The sequence below is a fragment of the Palaemon carinicauda genome, chromosome 24 (genome assembly GCF_036898095.1).
Source record: "Palaemon carinicauda isolate YSFRI2023 chromosome 24, ASM3689809v2, whole genome shotgun sequence".
Taxonomy (NCBI): Eukaryota; Metazoa; Arthropoda; class Malacostraca; order Decapoda; family Palaemonidae; genus Palaemon; species Palaemon carinicauda.
The window spans coordinates 52,984,026-52,999,666 of NC_090748.1; the positions used below are offsets into that span (position 1 = coordinate 52,984,026).

At 46.1% G+C, this 15,641-nt stretch overlaps 1 protein-coding gene across 2 annotated transcripts in view; it reads left to right on the forward strand.

Moving 5' to 3' along the window:
• DMAP1 (DNA methyltransferase 1 associated protein 1) overlaps nt 1–14,513 on the forward strand; it is a 240,175-nt gene extending 225,662 nt beyond the window's left edge. For both annotated transcript variants that reach the window (XM_068347793.1, XM_068347794.1), the window contains exon 3: nt 14,320–14,513. In XM_068347793.1, the coding sequence (XP_068203894.1) occupies nt 14,320–14,498 (179 nt within the window). In that variant the 3' untranslated portion in view covers nt 14,499–14,513. The remainder of the gene's footprint in view (nt 1–14,319) is intronic.
• Nucleotides 14,514–15,641: the final 1,128 nt, after the last annotated feature.

Here is a 15,641-nt window from a genome sequence, read left to right on the forward strand (position 1 = left end):
TACGGCTGCTCAGACCTGTCGTTCTCCTAGCCCCAGACCTCTTCCATGCTCCCCAACCCCTGGGAGAAGGAATGTCGACAGGCGAAGGGAGGCGAGAGGCGTTAGCCCCCGAGCAGTCGTCCCCTCGAGCGTACCTGTTGACGCTTCCCAGGACGCTCGCCCTCGCCATTGGAAAGGCGAGGAAAAAGTGTTATCCTTGCTGTTGGATAACGCAGCTCCCGGACGAGGTTGGCGTTTTACGTTTTTCCCTTCCTGCTAGACAAGAAGAGAGTTGCTCGTCATGGAACCGAGCGTCGAGATTGCGATCGTCATAGTTCCGAGCGCAGACTCGCGGCAAGGATGCACGCGAGCTGCAGCGCTCATGGACGCTCCCTAGCAGTGATCTGGACATGTTACGGGAGGCGGCGGGGATCTTGACGCTCCCTAACAGCATGATGGACGCACACAAGCAGGACGCTTCCTCGCAGCATGCTGGACGCATGCGAGCGGGACGCTTCCCTGCGTCAAGATCGCGAACGTCATAGTTCCGAGCTCGCTCTCGCGGCAAGGACGCACGCGAGCTGCAGCGCTCATGGACGCTTCCTCGCAGTGATCTTAACGCATTACGGGAGGCGGCAAGGATCTTGACGCTCCTTCACAGCATGCTGGACGCATGCGAGCAGGACGCTTCCCCGCGTCAAGATGGCGAACGTCATAGAGCAGGCTGGGTGCATGCAGGACGCACCGCAAGCAGCATGCCTGTCAGAGCTTCAACTGTCCATTACGTCCCTGTTGACGTTTACAAGTCGCAAACAGAGGAAGCTCGCAACAGGAGCAGCATGCTGGACACACGCAAGCATGACGTTCCCTCGCAGCATGCTGGATACATGCAGGTCGCTTGCAAGCATGACGCTTCCTCGCAGCATGCTGGACGCATGCGTGACGCTCCCTCGCAGCATGCTGGACGCATGCATGACGCTCCCTCGCAGCATGCAGGACGCACACAAGCATGATGCTTCCTCGCAGCAAGCTGGACGCATGCATGATGCTCCTTCGCAGCATGCGGGACGCAAGCAGGCAAGACGAGGCGTGTGTTTCTCCCACTCGTTCTACATCGGAGATCGCTAACCCTTTAGAGGAGATCTCAGAGGAAGAAACGTAGGAAACTCTTCATGCAGCAGATTTTAAAAGATTAGTTGCAGTTCTGGCAGACTTATATCCGGAGGACTTTCAGCAGGCTGTACCTCGGAGCCCGCCCTCGCAGTTTTTGAACGGTAGACCCCAGGAATCTTCCTCTTTCAAGGAAACAGTGTTAGCCAGATCAGTCTAGAGGGCTTTTCCGACTCTGAACGATTGGATTCTCAAGAGAAGGAACAAGGAAGGACAACCTTTTCCTTCCCCCCTACGAGATTGGCTTCTAGATCCAGTGTGTGGTACGAGACTGGGGAGGTTCTCGGTTTGGAAGTTCCTGCCTCCTCCCAGGGAAACTTCTTGAAACTCGTTGACGCCTCGCATAGATCAGCCATGACTAAGGCTAAGGTGATATGGTCCACGTCGGAGATGGATCACTTGCTGAAGGGCATCTTCAGAACAATCGAGGTCTTCAGCTTGATGGACTGGACTCTAGGAGTCCACGCAGACGTCACAAACGATAAGAACGAGATGCAGATGCACCTTATTGCCTGTCTCGATAAAGCCGTGAGGGACGGGTCGGTCAAACTCACAGCTCTTTTTCACAGCAGGCATTATTAAGAAAGAGCTATGCTGTTTCTTTCCTGTTGTCGGGATTGACTCTCGCTCAGAGAGCAGAGCTCTTGTATGCTCCCTTGACAAAATACCCTTTCCCTTCAGAGCAAGTGAAGGACTTATCGGCAGCTCTTGCGCACAAGCAACGCAAGATCTGATTACAAGGACTGCGAGGAAAGTTTTTCCGGCTAACTTTTTAGCCAGGAAGAAGAAGGAAGCTCCTCCCACGTGTCAGCCCTTTCGTGGGAGGGCCTTTCTAGAAGAGGACAGAGAATGGCTGCTGGAGGGCAACCTCGTAACCCCAAACAGCATCTGAAACCCAAAAAGTGAACCCAACCTCCAGACACAAGTATCCCACTACTGGCAGCAGCTCTTCAAGAGCAGGTGAACCAGATGCTGTCAAAAGCAGCAATAGAAGTGGTAGAGGACCCCTCGTCAGAGTGATTTTACAACAGACTTTTTCTGGTACCCAAGAACTCGGGGGATTGGAGACCCGTTCTGGACGTAAGTCCACTGAACAAGTCCGTGAGCAAAGTCAAGTTTGCTATGGAAATATCTGCGTCAGTCCTAGCAGACACCAGACTAGGTGACTGGATGGTGTCAATAGAAGGACGCGTATTTTTCTTCACTCAATTCACCCGAACTACAGGAAATATCTGAAATTTGTACATCACACTAAAACTTTTCAGTTCAGAGCACTTTTGTTTTGGACTAAGCACGGCCCCTTACGTTTTCACATGAGGGGTATCGAACGTGGCTCTCTGGTTACATCTGGAAGGGGCACGATTTTCGATGTACCTGGACGACTGGCTAATCAGAGCCAGGTTGTAGGAAAGTGTCTGGAGGATCTATAAGTGACTACATCTACGTTCACTTCAGTTCCATCTGTCTAGTTATTGGACAAGAGACCAAGACCTAGAGAAGTGGATTCCGATCCCTCTGGGAATCAGGAATCAGTGGAGTTGGTGGGACTACCCCAACAAGTTACTAGAAGGCTTCGAACTTCATCAGAAGAACCCCGACCTAGTGTTGTATTCAGACGCATCAGACGTGGGGTGGGATACAACACTGGCGAAGGGCGAGATCTCGGGTCTATGGGAAGACCATCAGAAGAAATGGCACATAAACGTGAAGGAAGTGGTGGCCATTCTTCTAGCGCTAATACACTTTCAGGAGGAGGTCCAAAACAATTTGGTACAGGTCAACACAGACAACACCACAGCGTTGGCCTACATCAGAAAACAGGGAGGCACTAGTTTGGATTCCTTTTACGAGGCAGCAAGATCTCCTGCTGTGGGCAAAAGCGAACAATATATCTCTAATAATAACCCGATTCATAGAGGGAGAGAAGGATGTCAGAGCTGATCTTCTCAGCAAAGGAAGACAGGTTCTCACGACAGAATAGACCCTGCTTCACGAGGTGTGCAGCAGGCTTTGGAATCTGTGGGGAGAACCGTCAATAGACCTCTTTTGAGACGCAGAGAACAAGAGGTTACCTGTTTACTGCTTTCCAGTCCCAGACCAGGAAGCAGTGGCAGTGGATGCCTTCTTCATGGAGTGGGAAGGACTTGACACGTTCGCCTTTCCCCCCATTCAGGATCCTAGACAGAGTCATGAAGAAGTTCAGGGAGTCGAACAAGCCCGCATGACCATGATAGCTCCGTTTTGGCCCATGGCACCCTGGATCACAGAAGTGTTGGAGTGGCTAGTAGACACCCCCAGATCATTACCTTGTCGGAACGATCTACTTAGACAGTCACATATTGAGAGATACCATCAAATCTCCTCGCTTTCATCTAACTGCCTTTCGACTATTGGAAAAACTGGCAAGAGCGAAGGGCTTTTCGAGGAAAGCTGCAAGAGCAATTGCGGAAACGAGGAGGACGTCCACAATTAAGGTTTACCAATCTAGTGGGACGTGTTCAGAGAATGGTGCAGAGTTAATAACATTTCCTCTTCCAATACCTCTCTTACTCAATTGGCAGATTTTCTGCTACATTTAAGAACACAAAAGAAACTAGCAGTATCAACCATCAAGGGATACCGCAGCAAGCTAGCCTCCGTCTTCCGTCACAGACATATTGACGTGTCAGGAGACAAGGATCTCTCGGACCTTATAAGATCCTTTGAGACCGCTAAGAGGAAGGGCAACCCAACCCCATCTTGGAATTTGGATGTAGTCTTGATGTTTTTAACCTCGAGCAGGTTTGAACCTCTTGACAAGGCTTCATGGAAGGATCTTACTAAGAAGAGCTTATTCCTGGTTGCGTTGGCGACAGCCAAGAGAATAGAATTGCAAGCCATTAGCTAAAACATGGGCTTCAATGGAGAGAATACAGTCTGCTCTCTACGACAAGATTTTCTTGCCAAGAACGAGAATCCTTCGCAACCATGGCCCAGATCCTTTACCATTCCAGGGTTATCTCATTTAGTAGGACGGGAAAAGGAGAAAGGCCTTTGTCCATTAAGAGCCCTAAAGATTTTATCTGCAGAGGACTAGAAACCTGAGAGGACAGGCAGATAACCTCTGGTGCTCGGTAAAGAAGCCTTTGCTACCCTTGTCAAAGAATGCACTGGCGTTCTTTATCAAGGATTTAATAAGGGAAGCTCACCAGAGCTGTGACGAGAAAAGCTTCCTATGCCTCAAAGTCAAAGCACACAAAGTAAAAAGCTGTGGCAACTTCGATAGCTCATAGACACAACAAGTCTATAAAAGCATTAGTGACATTCTGGCGAAGCAAATCAATCTTTGCAGATTGTTACCTAAATAGGTATAGACCCAATATGAGGATTGTTGTTCCCTGGGTCCGTACATTGCCTCCGGCGCCGTACTTGGAGAAGGTACTACTGCCTCTAACCTATAACCTTGTTTATACCCTTACCTTTTCTTGAACTTGTTCTCATAGGTCATCTGTGAAGGTTGCTGCAACCTTCCACAACCTGGGATGCAAGTCTAAGTTAGGTTTTATGGAATGTGTTTTTAGTGTGTTAATGGGTCAGGTGGTCAGATCATTGTCCATGGCTATGCCAGGATAGCAAGGTTACTGGTCTAGTCATGTTAAGGTCAAGGACCGTGTGACAGCCCCACAGAGACTTTCTACAGCCCCCTGAGTGGATTGCTGGGTCTCTCAAGGAATGCAGGCAAATGAGGCAGGAAAACTATGAAGCCAGCTTCTTTATCAGGTATGCCAAGATAGCAATGTTGGTGGTCTAGTCATTTTAAGGTCGAGGACCGTGTGACAGCCCTACAGAAACTTTTTACCGCTCCTTGGGTGGATCGCTGGGTCTCTCAAGGAATGCAGGCAGATGAGGCTAAAAAACTATAAAGCCAGCTTCCTTATCAGGTAGGAACCAGATTATTGATACAGCTAATTTGTAGCGATTAATAATTCTACGAATTCCCGATGATGTTGCGGTTTTCTACCTACCACCAATGGTGTCAATTAGCTATATATATGTAACTACCAGGGAAGTTACATATTTAAAAATGGTATTTTTATTTAAAATAAATTTTTAAATATACTTACCTGGTAGTAACATATATAAAAGGTCCCTCCCTCCTCCCCTCTGAAAACAGGGGCATGGAATTTCTGAGGACTTATGGGAATGGTTCCAGGCACCTGGTTAGATGGCGCACAGGTATGACCACCTGCTCACCTGTCGGCGATTGCCGCAAATTTTGAATTTCTGCCGTGCGTGCGACGAATTGGCGGGATTAAGCTATATATATGTAACTACCAGGTAAGTATATTTAAAGATTTATTTTAAAATAAAAATACCATGTTTCCCTGATTCAGGATCAAGCAACTTACAAGTTAAAAGATATGGTGTATGCTTTTATCATTCATCTAAGTGTAAGGTAATCTTTCAGTACCAGGATCTTATAGCCCAACACTGCTAAAATTTTGAATATCGTTGAAGATTTGTTCATTCCATGTGTGAAAATTGTCGACGAATATAGGAAGAACTCTGTCCAGTAAACTTTAGGTCAGCTCATTGTAAGTCGAGAAACGATAGGCTATAGAGTCGTCACCTCATCATGCCACCGAAGAACTACTGCCGTCAATATCAGGTGTTAGCCAAAAAACCTCACATAAAACCATATCACCACCATCACCCACACTGTGGACTAAAACAAAGATGTGTATTGGTGCCGACCCTTTTCTCTTTATATTTAGCTGCCATGCTATATGAAGTACTGTACCCCACAACAACCCAAGGGTTGAGATAAAATACAGATTAGATGGAGGAATTTTCAAACTGGCCAGAATCAAATCCCAGCACATCACCAGTACAGTATGCAGATGACAATGCTGCTGTAGCCCACACCCAAGCAGAACTTCAAGTATCAGTGAATAATTTCCATGCTGCCTACATGTGTTTTGGCCAAACAGTTAACAAGTCCAAAATAAGATATTGGGCCATTCAAGACCAGGGAAACATACACCAGTAACTAACATCACCATGGATGGAACCACCATTAAATGCATCGAACACTTCCCATTCCCGGGAAGCATTCTTTCCACCCAGAGCACTGCCTCCAAATAGATTGAAAACATGTTATAAGCTGGCTACACTGCCTATGGGAGACTATCCACCAGGGTGTTTGTGAACAAAGACCTAACTACCTATACAAAGGTGATGGTATATAGCACCATTATAGTAACTATCCTATGTGAGACTTGGACCCTTTTATAGTAGGGACCTAAAAAAACTGGAACAATTCCACCAGAAAAAAACTGAGAGCAATAGTGAAAATCAAATGGAATTACTGTGTCTAATACAGCAGTTCTTGAAAGAGCCAACGTCACCAGCATTGAGGCTATGGTCATAAAACACCTGCAACAAATAGTTCGTCACTTCCAACTTTATCATTTTTAATGTCCAGCAAGTAAATGAGATACCAAATTTAAGGTAAAGTTACCATTGTTAATGTGTTGATATTATATATTTTATAATATTCTATCAGATTTTGATAAAAATAATCTTTGATATTCTACGCTGTATAAAAATGATAGCATGTTATAAGTATTTCACTATACTGTATACTGTGTCATTATGGGGAACAAATGCAGCAAATTATAGGAGCATTTTCAACTTGAGAAAATCTTGGAACCAGTTAATGATGTAGGGCAGGGTATTAGTGTACCTTATTATGGTCTTACCAAAGTTTGTGTATGGATTTAGGGCTTTTTATCTTTTTAAGAATGTTTTCAGAAGAGATATACTGTAATGTGCATTTACAGTGGGTATTATTGTCAGGACGATGGCCTCAGTCATGTCCTTCCAATTGCGTCTGTGTATGGTCTTTCTATATGCAAGTCTATACCCGCAAATTTTCTTAGCTTCTCAATCTAACGTCTTCTCTTCCTTCCCCAGCTTCTTTTACAATCTCTAGGGACCCGTTTTGTTATTCTTAGTGTCCATCTATTATCTGTCTATTCTCACTATATGTTTTGTGCATGTCTGTTTCTTTTTCTTACATGATTTTAGATTTCTCTTGTGTCTGTGTTGCTCTTTTTCTGTGCCTTTGGTATATGTATGTATGTATTATTGTCAGAGGATGAAGAGAGCACAAAAAAGTGACAGAGAAGGCTTTTGTGTATTGGTGTGATCAGTAGTTTGCCTTGATAAAACTTTAAAGTGATAGATCCCAACCAGGTAGTATATTTATTTTCCTAGCTCAGTGAAATGATATCTATCACTCCCAGAAAGATTGCCTGGTGGCAAAAAAATTATTACAGTACCTCATAAATACATAATTTTAAGAATAGAACTTACCTGGCAGTTATATATACATAGCTAATAATCTCTACTTTCGGCATAATTTTTCTAAACGCGGCAACCGCCTTGTGGTGGTTGGGTGGTTACACCCGTTAAAGGGGGGTACGAGGAATCATTCCCATTTACTGTTCTTCAGTTCATCTCTGCCGGGCGGATCGCTAACACGTTGGTCCGTCATTAAGAATTTTTCTTTGCTTCCCCTGTTTTTGCTGTTCCAGTCTGCTATTTGGTGAAGTACACTGATTTTGGGTTTTGGCAATCGGGATTTTGTTATTTCTTTGCTTTTTTGCTGTTATCATTATGAGTGAAAAAAGTCATTTCTGTGTCTGTGAGAATGAAGAATGTAAGGTGAGACTACCGAAAATGGCGGTAGACCCTCACACTGTGTGTTTGAATTGTAGGGGTTTTGAATGTGCCCTTAATAATAGGTGCGGGGAATGTAAAGTTTTGGATAAAAAGGATTGGTTGATTATGAAGCGCTATGTGCGTAAACTAGAGCTCGATAGAGTTAGGAGAGCTTCTAGGTCTAAATCTAAGTCTGTTAGTGGAAAGGAAGACGAACTTAGTGTAGATTTATCTTTTGAACCTATAATTGATTCCTCTTTGGAAGTTGATCCTTCCCTTGAGTTAGTAACTCCTGCCCCTCCTACAGGATCCGTATCTGCGGATGACCCTCGGTACGCTAGTTTGGCTGCCCAGTTGAAGGCCATTAAAGAACAACTTGCGGCCTTTGAAGGTAAGAATAGTGAAAGTGCTTGTGTTAGTGCAGTGGAGGTGGCGACTGACCGAACCTGTCATTACCCTAGGCCTAGACCTCTACCAAGCTCCCAGGACCAAGGGAGAAGGTACGTCGACAACCGAAAGGGAGTGAGAGGTACGTACCCTCGGTCAGCCGTCGCCTTAGACAGTCCTGTTGCCGATTCCCAGGCTGTTCTTGACCGTCACGGAAAAGACGTGTCAGATGTGCTAATTTCTTCTCCGAATTCTCCCAGACGTAAATGGAAGTTTGAAGCGTCAAGACCTACAAAAAGGAGATGGAACCGCGACGAACTGTCTCGTTCTTTCTCTCCCGGTTCTAGCAGCTATGAATCTTGTCCGTCAGAGGACGATTTCGACTCCGTGCCTGTGAAAAGGACAAAGCCTAAGCCTGCAAGTCAGGATTTTAAAGCCGAAGATCCTCCCCCTTCTACGAGTGTTATTCGTCAACCCTCCCCTTCGGGACTGCAAGACCCAGCTGATGTTGCTAAATCCTTTATGTCTGTCATGCAGGAACAACTTTTTACGTTAGTGCAAGCATTTAGCCGCCCTCACGCCCAGTCTGATAGACGTAAAGACGACTCGTTGCCTATTAAGAAGTCTACTTCTAAGAGAGAACGGAGTTCTTCTCCTAAGATAACTTCTCTCTCTCTCTGCGCCAGGATGATGACTGTGCGCTTTCGCAAGGTGATACTTCTTCTCGATACCAGGACGATACGGTTTCTCATTCTCGATACCAGGACGATACTATCTCTCGTTCTCGATGCCAGGACGATACTGCCTCTCGTTCTCGATGCCAGGACGATTCTGCCTCTCGTTCTCGATGCCAGGACGATACCGCCTCTCGTTCACGACACCAGGCCGATACCGCCTCTCGTTCACGACGCCAGGACGATAACGCCTCTCGTTCACGACGCCGGGACGATACCGCCTCTCGTTCACGACGCCGGGACGATACCGCCTCTCGTTCATGACGCCAGGACGATACCGCCCCTCGTTCTCGACGCAGGACGATACCGCCTCTCGTTCGCGACGTCAGGACGATACCGCCTCTCGTTCACGATGCCAGGACGATACCGCCTCTCGTTCACGACGCCGGGACGATACCGCCTCTCGTTCATGACGCCAGGACGATACCGCCCCTCGTTCTCGACGCAGGACGATACCGCCTCTCGTTCGCGACGTCAGGACGATACCGCCTCTCGTTGACGATGCCAGGACGATACCGCCTATCGCTCACGACGCCAGGACGATACTGCCTCTCGTTCTCGATGCCAGGACGATACCAGGACGATACCAGCCTGCTTCTTCACTACGATACTGCCTCTCGTTCCAAGGACTATTCTAACGCTGGGCGCCAGGATGCAAGCCATCTTTTGCAGGACGATTCCTTTGATTTGGCATTGTCGGATTCTAAGGAGCCTTCTTCTCGTTCGAGGAATGTTGCAGATGTGGATCAGGACCTCGAAGGGGTCTCTGATGACGATGATAAACCTGCCGACGCTGCTGGAGATTACAAAGTTCTCTCTCGCTCCCTTCTTGAACTTTTTGGAGAGGAATTCCAACCTGCTGCCCCTCAATCTCCTCAATCCCAATTTAACAGAAAGAAGGCCAAGAAACAGTCGGCCTTCATCAAGATGAAACTGTCGATTTCCGCAAAGAAGGCTCTTGCAAAGATTGATGACTGGATGAAGGAGCGGAGACAAGCAGTTAAGACTTCCTTCTCGTTTCCACCAGCTCGTCTTGCTTCAAAAGCTGGTATGTGGTATGAAACTGGGGAACCTTTGGGTCTGGGGGTGCCTTCCTCCTCCAAGGGTGACTTCTCTGGCTTAGTGGACTCGGCTAGAAGGCATGCTCTCAACTCAGCCAAGGTCATGTGGTCAATGTCGGAGCTGGATCATCTCGTCGATCATCTCGTCAAAGGTATTTTTAGAGCCTTTGAGGTTTTTAGTTTTCTAGACTGGTCGCTAGGGACTCTGGCAAGGAAAACTGACCAGATGGAAGGAACTCAGGACCTTACCAGTATTATGTCCTGTATGGACAAGGCCCTCAGAGATGGGGCGAATGAGTTGGCTGCGCTGTTCTCAGCTGGGATCCTAAAGAAGAGAGCCCTGCTTTGCTCTTTTACTTCAAGGTCTGTTACCATTGCGCAGAAGTCTAAGCTTCTTTACGCCCCCCTGTCTCAACATCTTTTTCCCGAGTCCCTGGTTAGAGACATTACGCTTTCGCTGGCCCAAAAAGCCACCCAAGACCTATTATCTCGTTCAGCTCGTAAGCCCTTGGCAACCACTCCTTCTTCTTCGAAACGAGAGGAAAAGAAATTCCAGCAGCCCTTTCGGGGCAGGACTTCTTCAAGACCAGATTTTAGAGGAAGAAGGCAAGAGTCAGGACCAAGATCTACCAGGGGTTCGTTCAGACCTCGCTCCAGAAAATGAAGTTCGTCTCCTCCAGACAGTGGGCGCAAGACTGTCAGGTTTTGGCAGTCTTGGAAGAGGAGAGGGGCGGACACCTGGTCCCTCTCAGTCATCAAGGAAGGATACAAGATCCCCTTTCTGAAGAAACCTCCTCTCGCAGATGCTCCGCTGGCCTTAATAGCCCGGTACACAGATCCGGGGAAACAAAAGGCCCTAATAGACTCAGTCTGTGCTGGCATCAGTACGTCCAGGGGACTGGATGGTGTCCCTCGACTTGCAGGACGCGTATTTCCACGTCCCCATCCATCCGACTTTAAGGAAGTACCTGAGATTTGTAATGCATGGCAAGTGCTTCCAATTCAGAGCTCTTTGCTTCGGTCTCAGCACGGCTCCTCAAGTCTTCACCAGGATAATGGCGAATGTGTCAGGCTGGCTGCATCAAGAGGGAATAAGGATATCCTTCTATCTGGACGATTGGCTGATTCGTTCACGATCGAGGGAAAAATGTCTGGAGGATTTACGAAAGACTTTTATGATGGCTCAAGATCTAGGCCTGGTCATCAACAGGGAGAAGTCTCAGATCAAGCCGAATCAGACTATTCTCTATTTGGGGATAGTTCTGAATTCAGTTCTTTTTCGGGATTCTCCCTCACAGGAAAGACAGACCAAGTGTCTCGAAAAAGTCAGAAGTTTCCTGGACAAGAAGAGGTGCTCAGCGAAGGAGTGGATGAGTTTGCTGGGAACTCGATCCTCCCTCGAACAGTTTGTCTCTCTGGGGAGACTCCATCTAAGGCCTCTACAGCACTTTCTTTCGAAAACGTGGAACAGAAAGACGCAGGAAGACTCCTTTTCCTTCCCCATTCCAGCAGAAGTCAAGAATCTTCCTAAGTGGTGGCTGGATCCAGCCTTGTTAGGGGAAGGGATCTCCTTACACAAGAAGAACCCAGACCTAGTGTCGTTTTCAGACGCATCGGAGTCAGGATGGGGGGCAACACTAGGAAGCAAGGAGGTCTCAGGCTATTGGGAAGGAAATCAGCTGGAATGGCACATCAACAACAAGGAGCTGATGGCCATTTTTTCTGGGGCTAAAGGCCTTCAAAGACTCGGTGTCTGGGAAGATTGTGGAGGTCAACTCAGACAACACCACAGCTCTTGCTTACATCAGAAAGCAAGGGGGGATTCACTCTCTGTCTCTGTTCGAAACAGCAAGGGAGCTCCTTCTTTGGGCGAAGGAGAACAAGATAGATCTGCTGACGAGGTTTGTACAGGGACAGAGAAGTGTGAGGGCGGACATGCTAAGCAGGAAAGGGCAGGTCCTTCCCACAGAATGGACCCTCAACCAACAGGTCTGTCAGAGTCTCTGGAGGCTGTGGGGGAGACCCCTCATCGATCTTTTTGCCTCCAACTTAACCAAGAGGATCCCCAACTGTTGCTCCCTGGTTCCGGACAAGGAGGCAATATCGGTGGACGCCTTTTTGATGGATTGGACGAGGATGGACACATATGCCTTTCCCCCGTTCAAGATCATCAATCTGGTAGTCAGGAAATTCGCTCTCCTCGATTCGGGACGAATGATCCCGGTAGCTCCCTTCTGGCCGATGAGGGATTGGTTCACGGAGGTAGTGGACTTGTTGATGGACTTTCCAAGAAGCCTTCCTGCAAGTCCAAAGCTGCTCAGACAACCCCACTTTGAGAGGTATCATCAAAACCCCCTCGCTCTCAATCTGACTGCCTTCAGACTATCGAGAAGCTCGTCAGATCTAGAGGATTTTCAGCGCAAGCTACGAAAGCTATCGCCAGAGCGAGGAGGGTCTCTTCACAGAGGGTCTACCAGTCCAAGTGGGAGACTTTTAGGGCTTGGTGTAGGAAGCACAAGATTTCCTCATCCACTACCTCTGTGAGCCAGATTGCTGATTTCTTGTTGTACCTCAGGCAGGATGCTAAGCTGGCTGTGTCCACAATCAAGGGGTACAAAAGTATGCTCGCTTCAGTCTCTCGTCATAGAGGCTTGGACTTGTCTCACGATAAGGACTTACATGACCTCTTGAAGTCTTTTGAGACAACCAAACAGGTTCAGTTAAAGCCCCTTTCTTGGAACCTTGATGTGGTTCTTAAATTTCTGTGCACCAAGAGATTTGAGCCCATCTCACAAGCTCCTCTTAGGGAAGTTACGAATAAAACCCTCTTCCTTTTGGCCTTAGCAACAGCTAAAAGAGTCAGTGAAGTCCATGCAATTGAAAAGCAGGTAGGCTTCAATCTGAATGGGGCAGTTTGTGCCTTAAGAATAGACTTCCTCGCCAAGAACGAGAACCCTTCAAAGCCCTGGCCAAGGACCTTTGAGATTCCTAACTTGACTAACCTAGTGGGTCAAGAGCAAGAGAGGGTCCTCTATCCAGTACGAGCCCTCAAGGCCTACTTGTCTCGCACAAAAAATGTGAGAGGCTCTTCTAGCTCCTTGTGGTGTTCTGTGAAAGATCCTCAGAAGCCCCTTTTCAAGGACGCTTTGTCTTTTTTCCTGAGGGAAGTTATAAGAGAAGCGCATCTCTTGTGTGAGGAGGAACACTTCGGACTTTTAAAAGTGCAGGCTCACGAAGTGAGAGCCATTGCGACCTCGCTTGCTTACCGCAAGAACATGTCGGTCAGACAAATTATGGATGCGACATTCTGGAGGAGCAACTCTGTTCGCCTCTCATTACCTCAGAGAGGTGATAGTGGATTATGAGAAATGCTATACCTTGAGCCCATACGTAGCTACGGCTTCTGTATTAGGCAAAGGAGTTACTACCTCCCCTCAACCTTAGTTTTGTATACCTGTGTGTGGGTTGGTGTTTTTAATGGTTGTCTGAGAACGTCGACTTGTGTACAGTCACCTCAGTCTAGTTAGATAATTTTTATCTACTTTGCAAGGTTAGGTGGTTGGTTTTGGTAAGGTTGCAGTTTTTTATATTGGGCAATAGGTAGTCCTGAAATCTAGTCAGATTGTTGGTCTCACCCCGTTGACAGACTCGATTGAGTGTTTTCAGCACTGCAGATCACATCCTGGCTGACACTCCTAAGGGAAAGCGACTCAAGAGGCAGGAACCTTTGAAGTCAGCTACCTTAGCAGGTGAGGAATCAAGGTGTTTTTTATCCTACAACGTTTTTGGTTGTTTCCCCAACGATGTTTACTGCCAGGTAAGTTCTATTCATAAAAATGGAGTTTTTATGATAAAACAAAGTTTTATGAATACTTACCTGGCAGTTATATATACATTCGAAGGCCCACCCACCTCCCCTCAGGAGACAGGTCGGGCATAGATGAACTGAAGAACAGTAAACGGGAATGATTCCTCGTACCACCCTTTAACGGGTGTAACCACCCAACCACCACAAGGCGGTTGCCGCGTTTAGGAAAATTCTGCCAAAAGTAGAGATTATTAGCTATGTATATATAACTGCCAGGTAAGTATTCATAAAACTTTGTTTTATCATAAAAACTCCATTTTTTCTTACATGTATAGTAATATGATGTTCTAATGTCTTTTCCTTTTTCCCATCAATTACCTTATTTTACATGTAAAATACAGATTTTTTTTCTAGAAAATTTTCATATTTTTTTTAAACTATGTTGAAGTACAGGTTTTCTGATTTTTACATGCAGGTCAGGGTTACAAAAGTGTGAAGGCAAAGTTGGGCATGAAAAAAGTAAGGCCATGGAAGTGGATGCAGTTTACGAATCCAGCACGAAAAGATAATGCTGTTTTATATCATTGGCGCCGTACATGTGATGAAGCCAAAGAGTATCCATTTGCAGTATTCAATAAGGTAAGATTAAGGTGATCTTTTTGAGTCTAGATACAGTACATGCTTTATCATACTAAAAAAAAAATGATTTTGAAACATTGAATTTGTGGTAACACAAGGCTCATCAATTTATGTTAGCCATTCCTGTGTGGTCATAGAATAAAGAACATTAATTCCTGTGCATACCGGATATCTATCTCATCTCTTGTACCTTCAGGCAGAGCACGAGTGTTTTTCTACTGTAAAGGCTAGTCCCATTGTTAATCTTCAAGCAGTGTACAGTAGGCATTCCTTAGAGGTATTTCCAGCCTCCTTTTGGCCCTTACTGTCATCTAGCTGTGAAAATCCATTAATGAAGTCACTCAGCACCAACATGGAATATATTTTTCATGTGGAAGCCTTTTGATGTGCAAGAGGGCTCTTGAACTTATGGAAACCTTTCCCCCAATTTTACTGTAAATTTCCCTCTACACTATTGTTCTTTTTTTTTTTTTTTTTGCAATTTTACTTTGGCCACTTCCTAGATGTAGAAGTTGTCTTTGATCTTGGTATTCAAACTCTTTTTGTAATATGTCCTTGTTTCAGTGGCATGGATATTTCCACCTTTGTTACAATTCACTACTTAAGTGAATGGGAGAAGGATCACAGTGTGGAATTTATTTGCATAAAAAGCTACCGGTGTATGTGAGAGTGTTGGATGACCTCAGCCATCCCAAAGATGGTTTGGACCTTTTTGACAGAACTGTGCTCAAGGGGTCGGTCATTGGAATCTAGAGAGTTCCAATCCTTGGAGTAAGACTTAAGACTCCTGGCCAAACTGCATCAATATAGATATGGGGAGGATAATTCCCTATTTTCTTGGTCTCAGTTCTAACAGGCGGGTTTAGCTTACACCTATACCTCTCTATCTGTTTTGGTGCTGTCCCACAGGTAAGGTATAGAGTGGATCATCTGGGAAGTATACTCTCACTATGCCATTGGTGGAGAATGTAAATTTTCTTTCTAGCGTATGATATTTTCTTAGCACTGTATTCTTAAGTAGGTAAACCAAACAAATAAAAATAACAAAAATAAAAATGAAAATAGGGATCCTTTAATAATTGATCCCCCATCCCCTGGATATGCTGACTCCCCCAGCACTGTTGATGACTTTTGCTGCTCAGAGTAAGGAAAATTTTA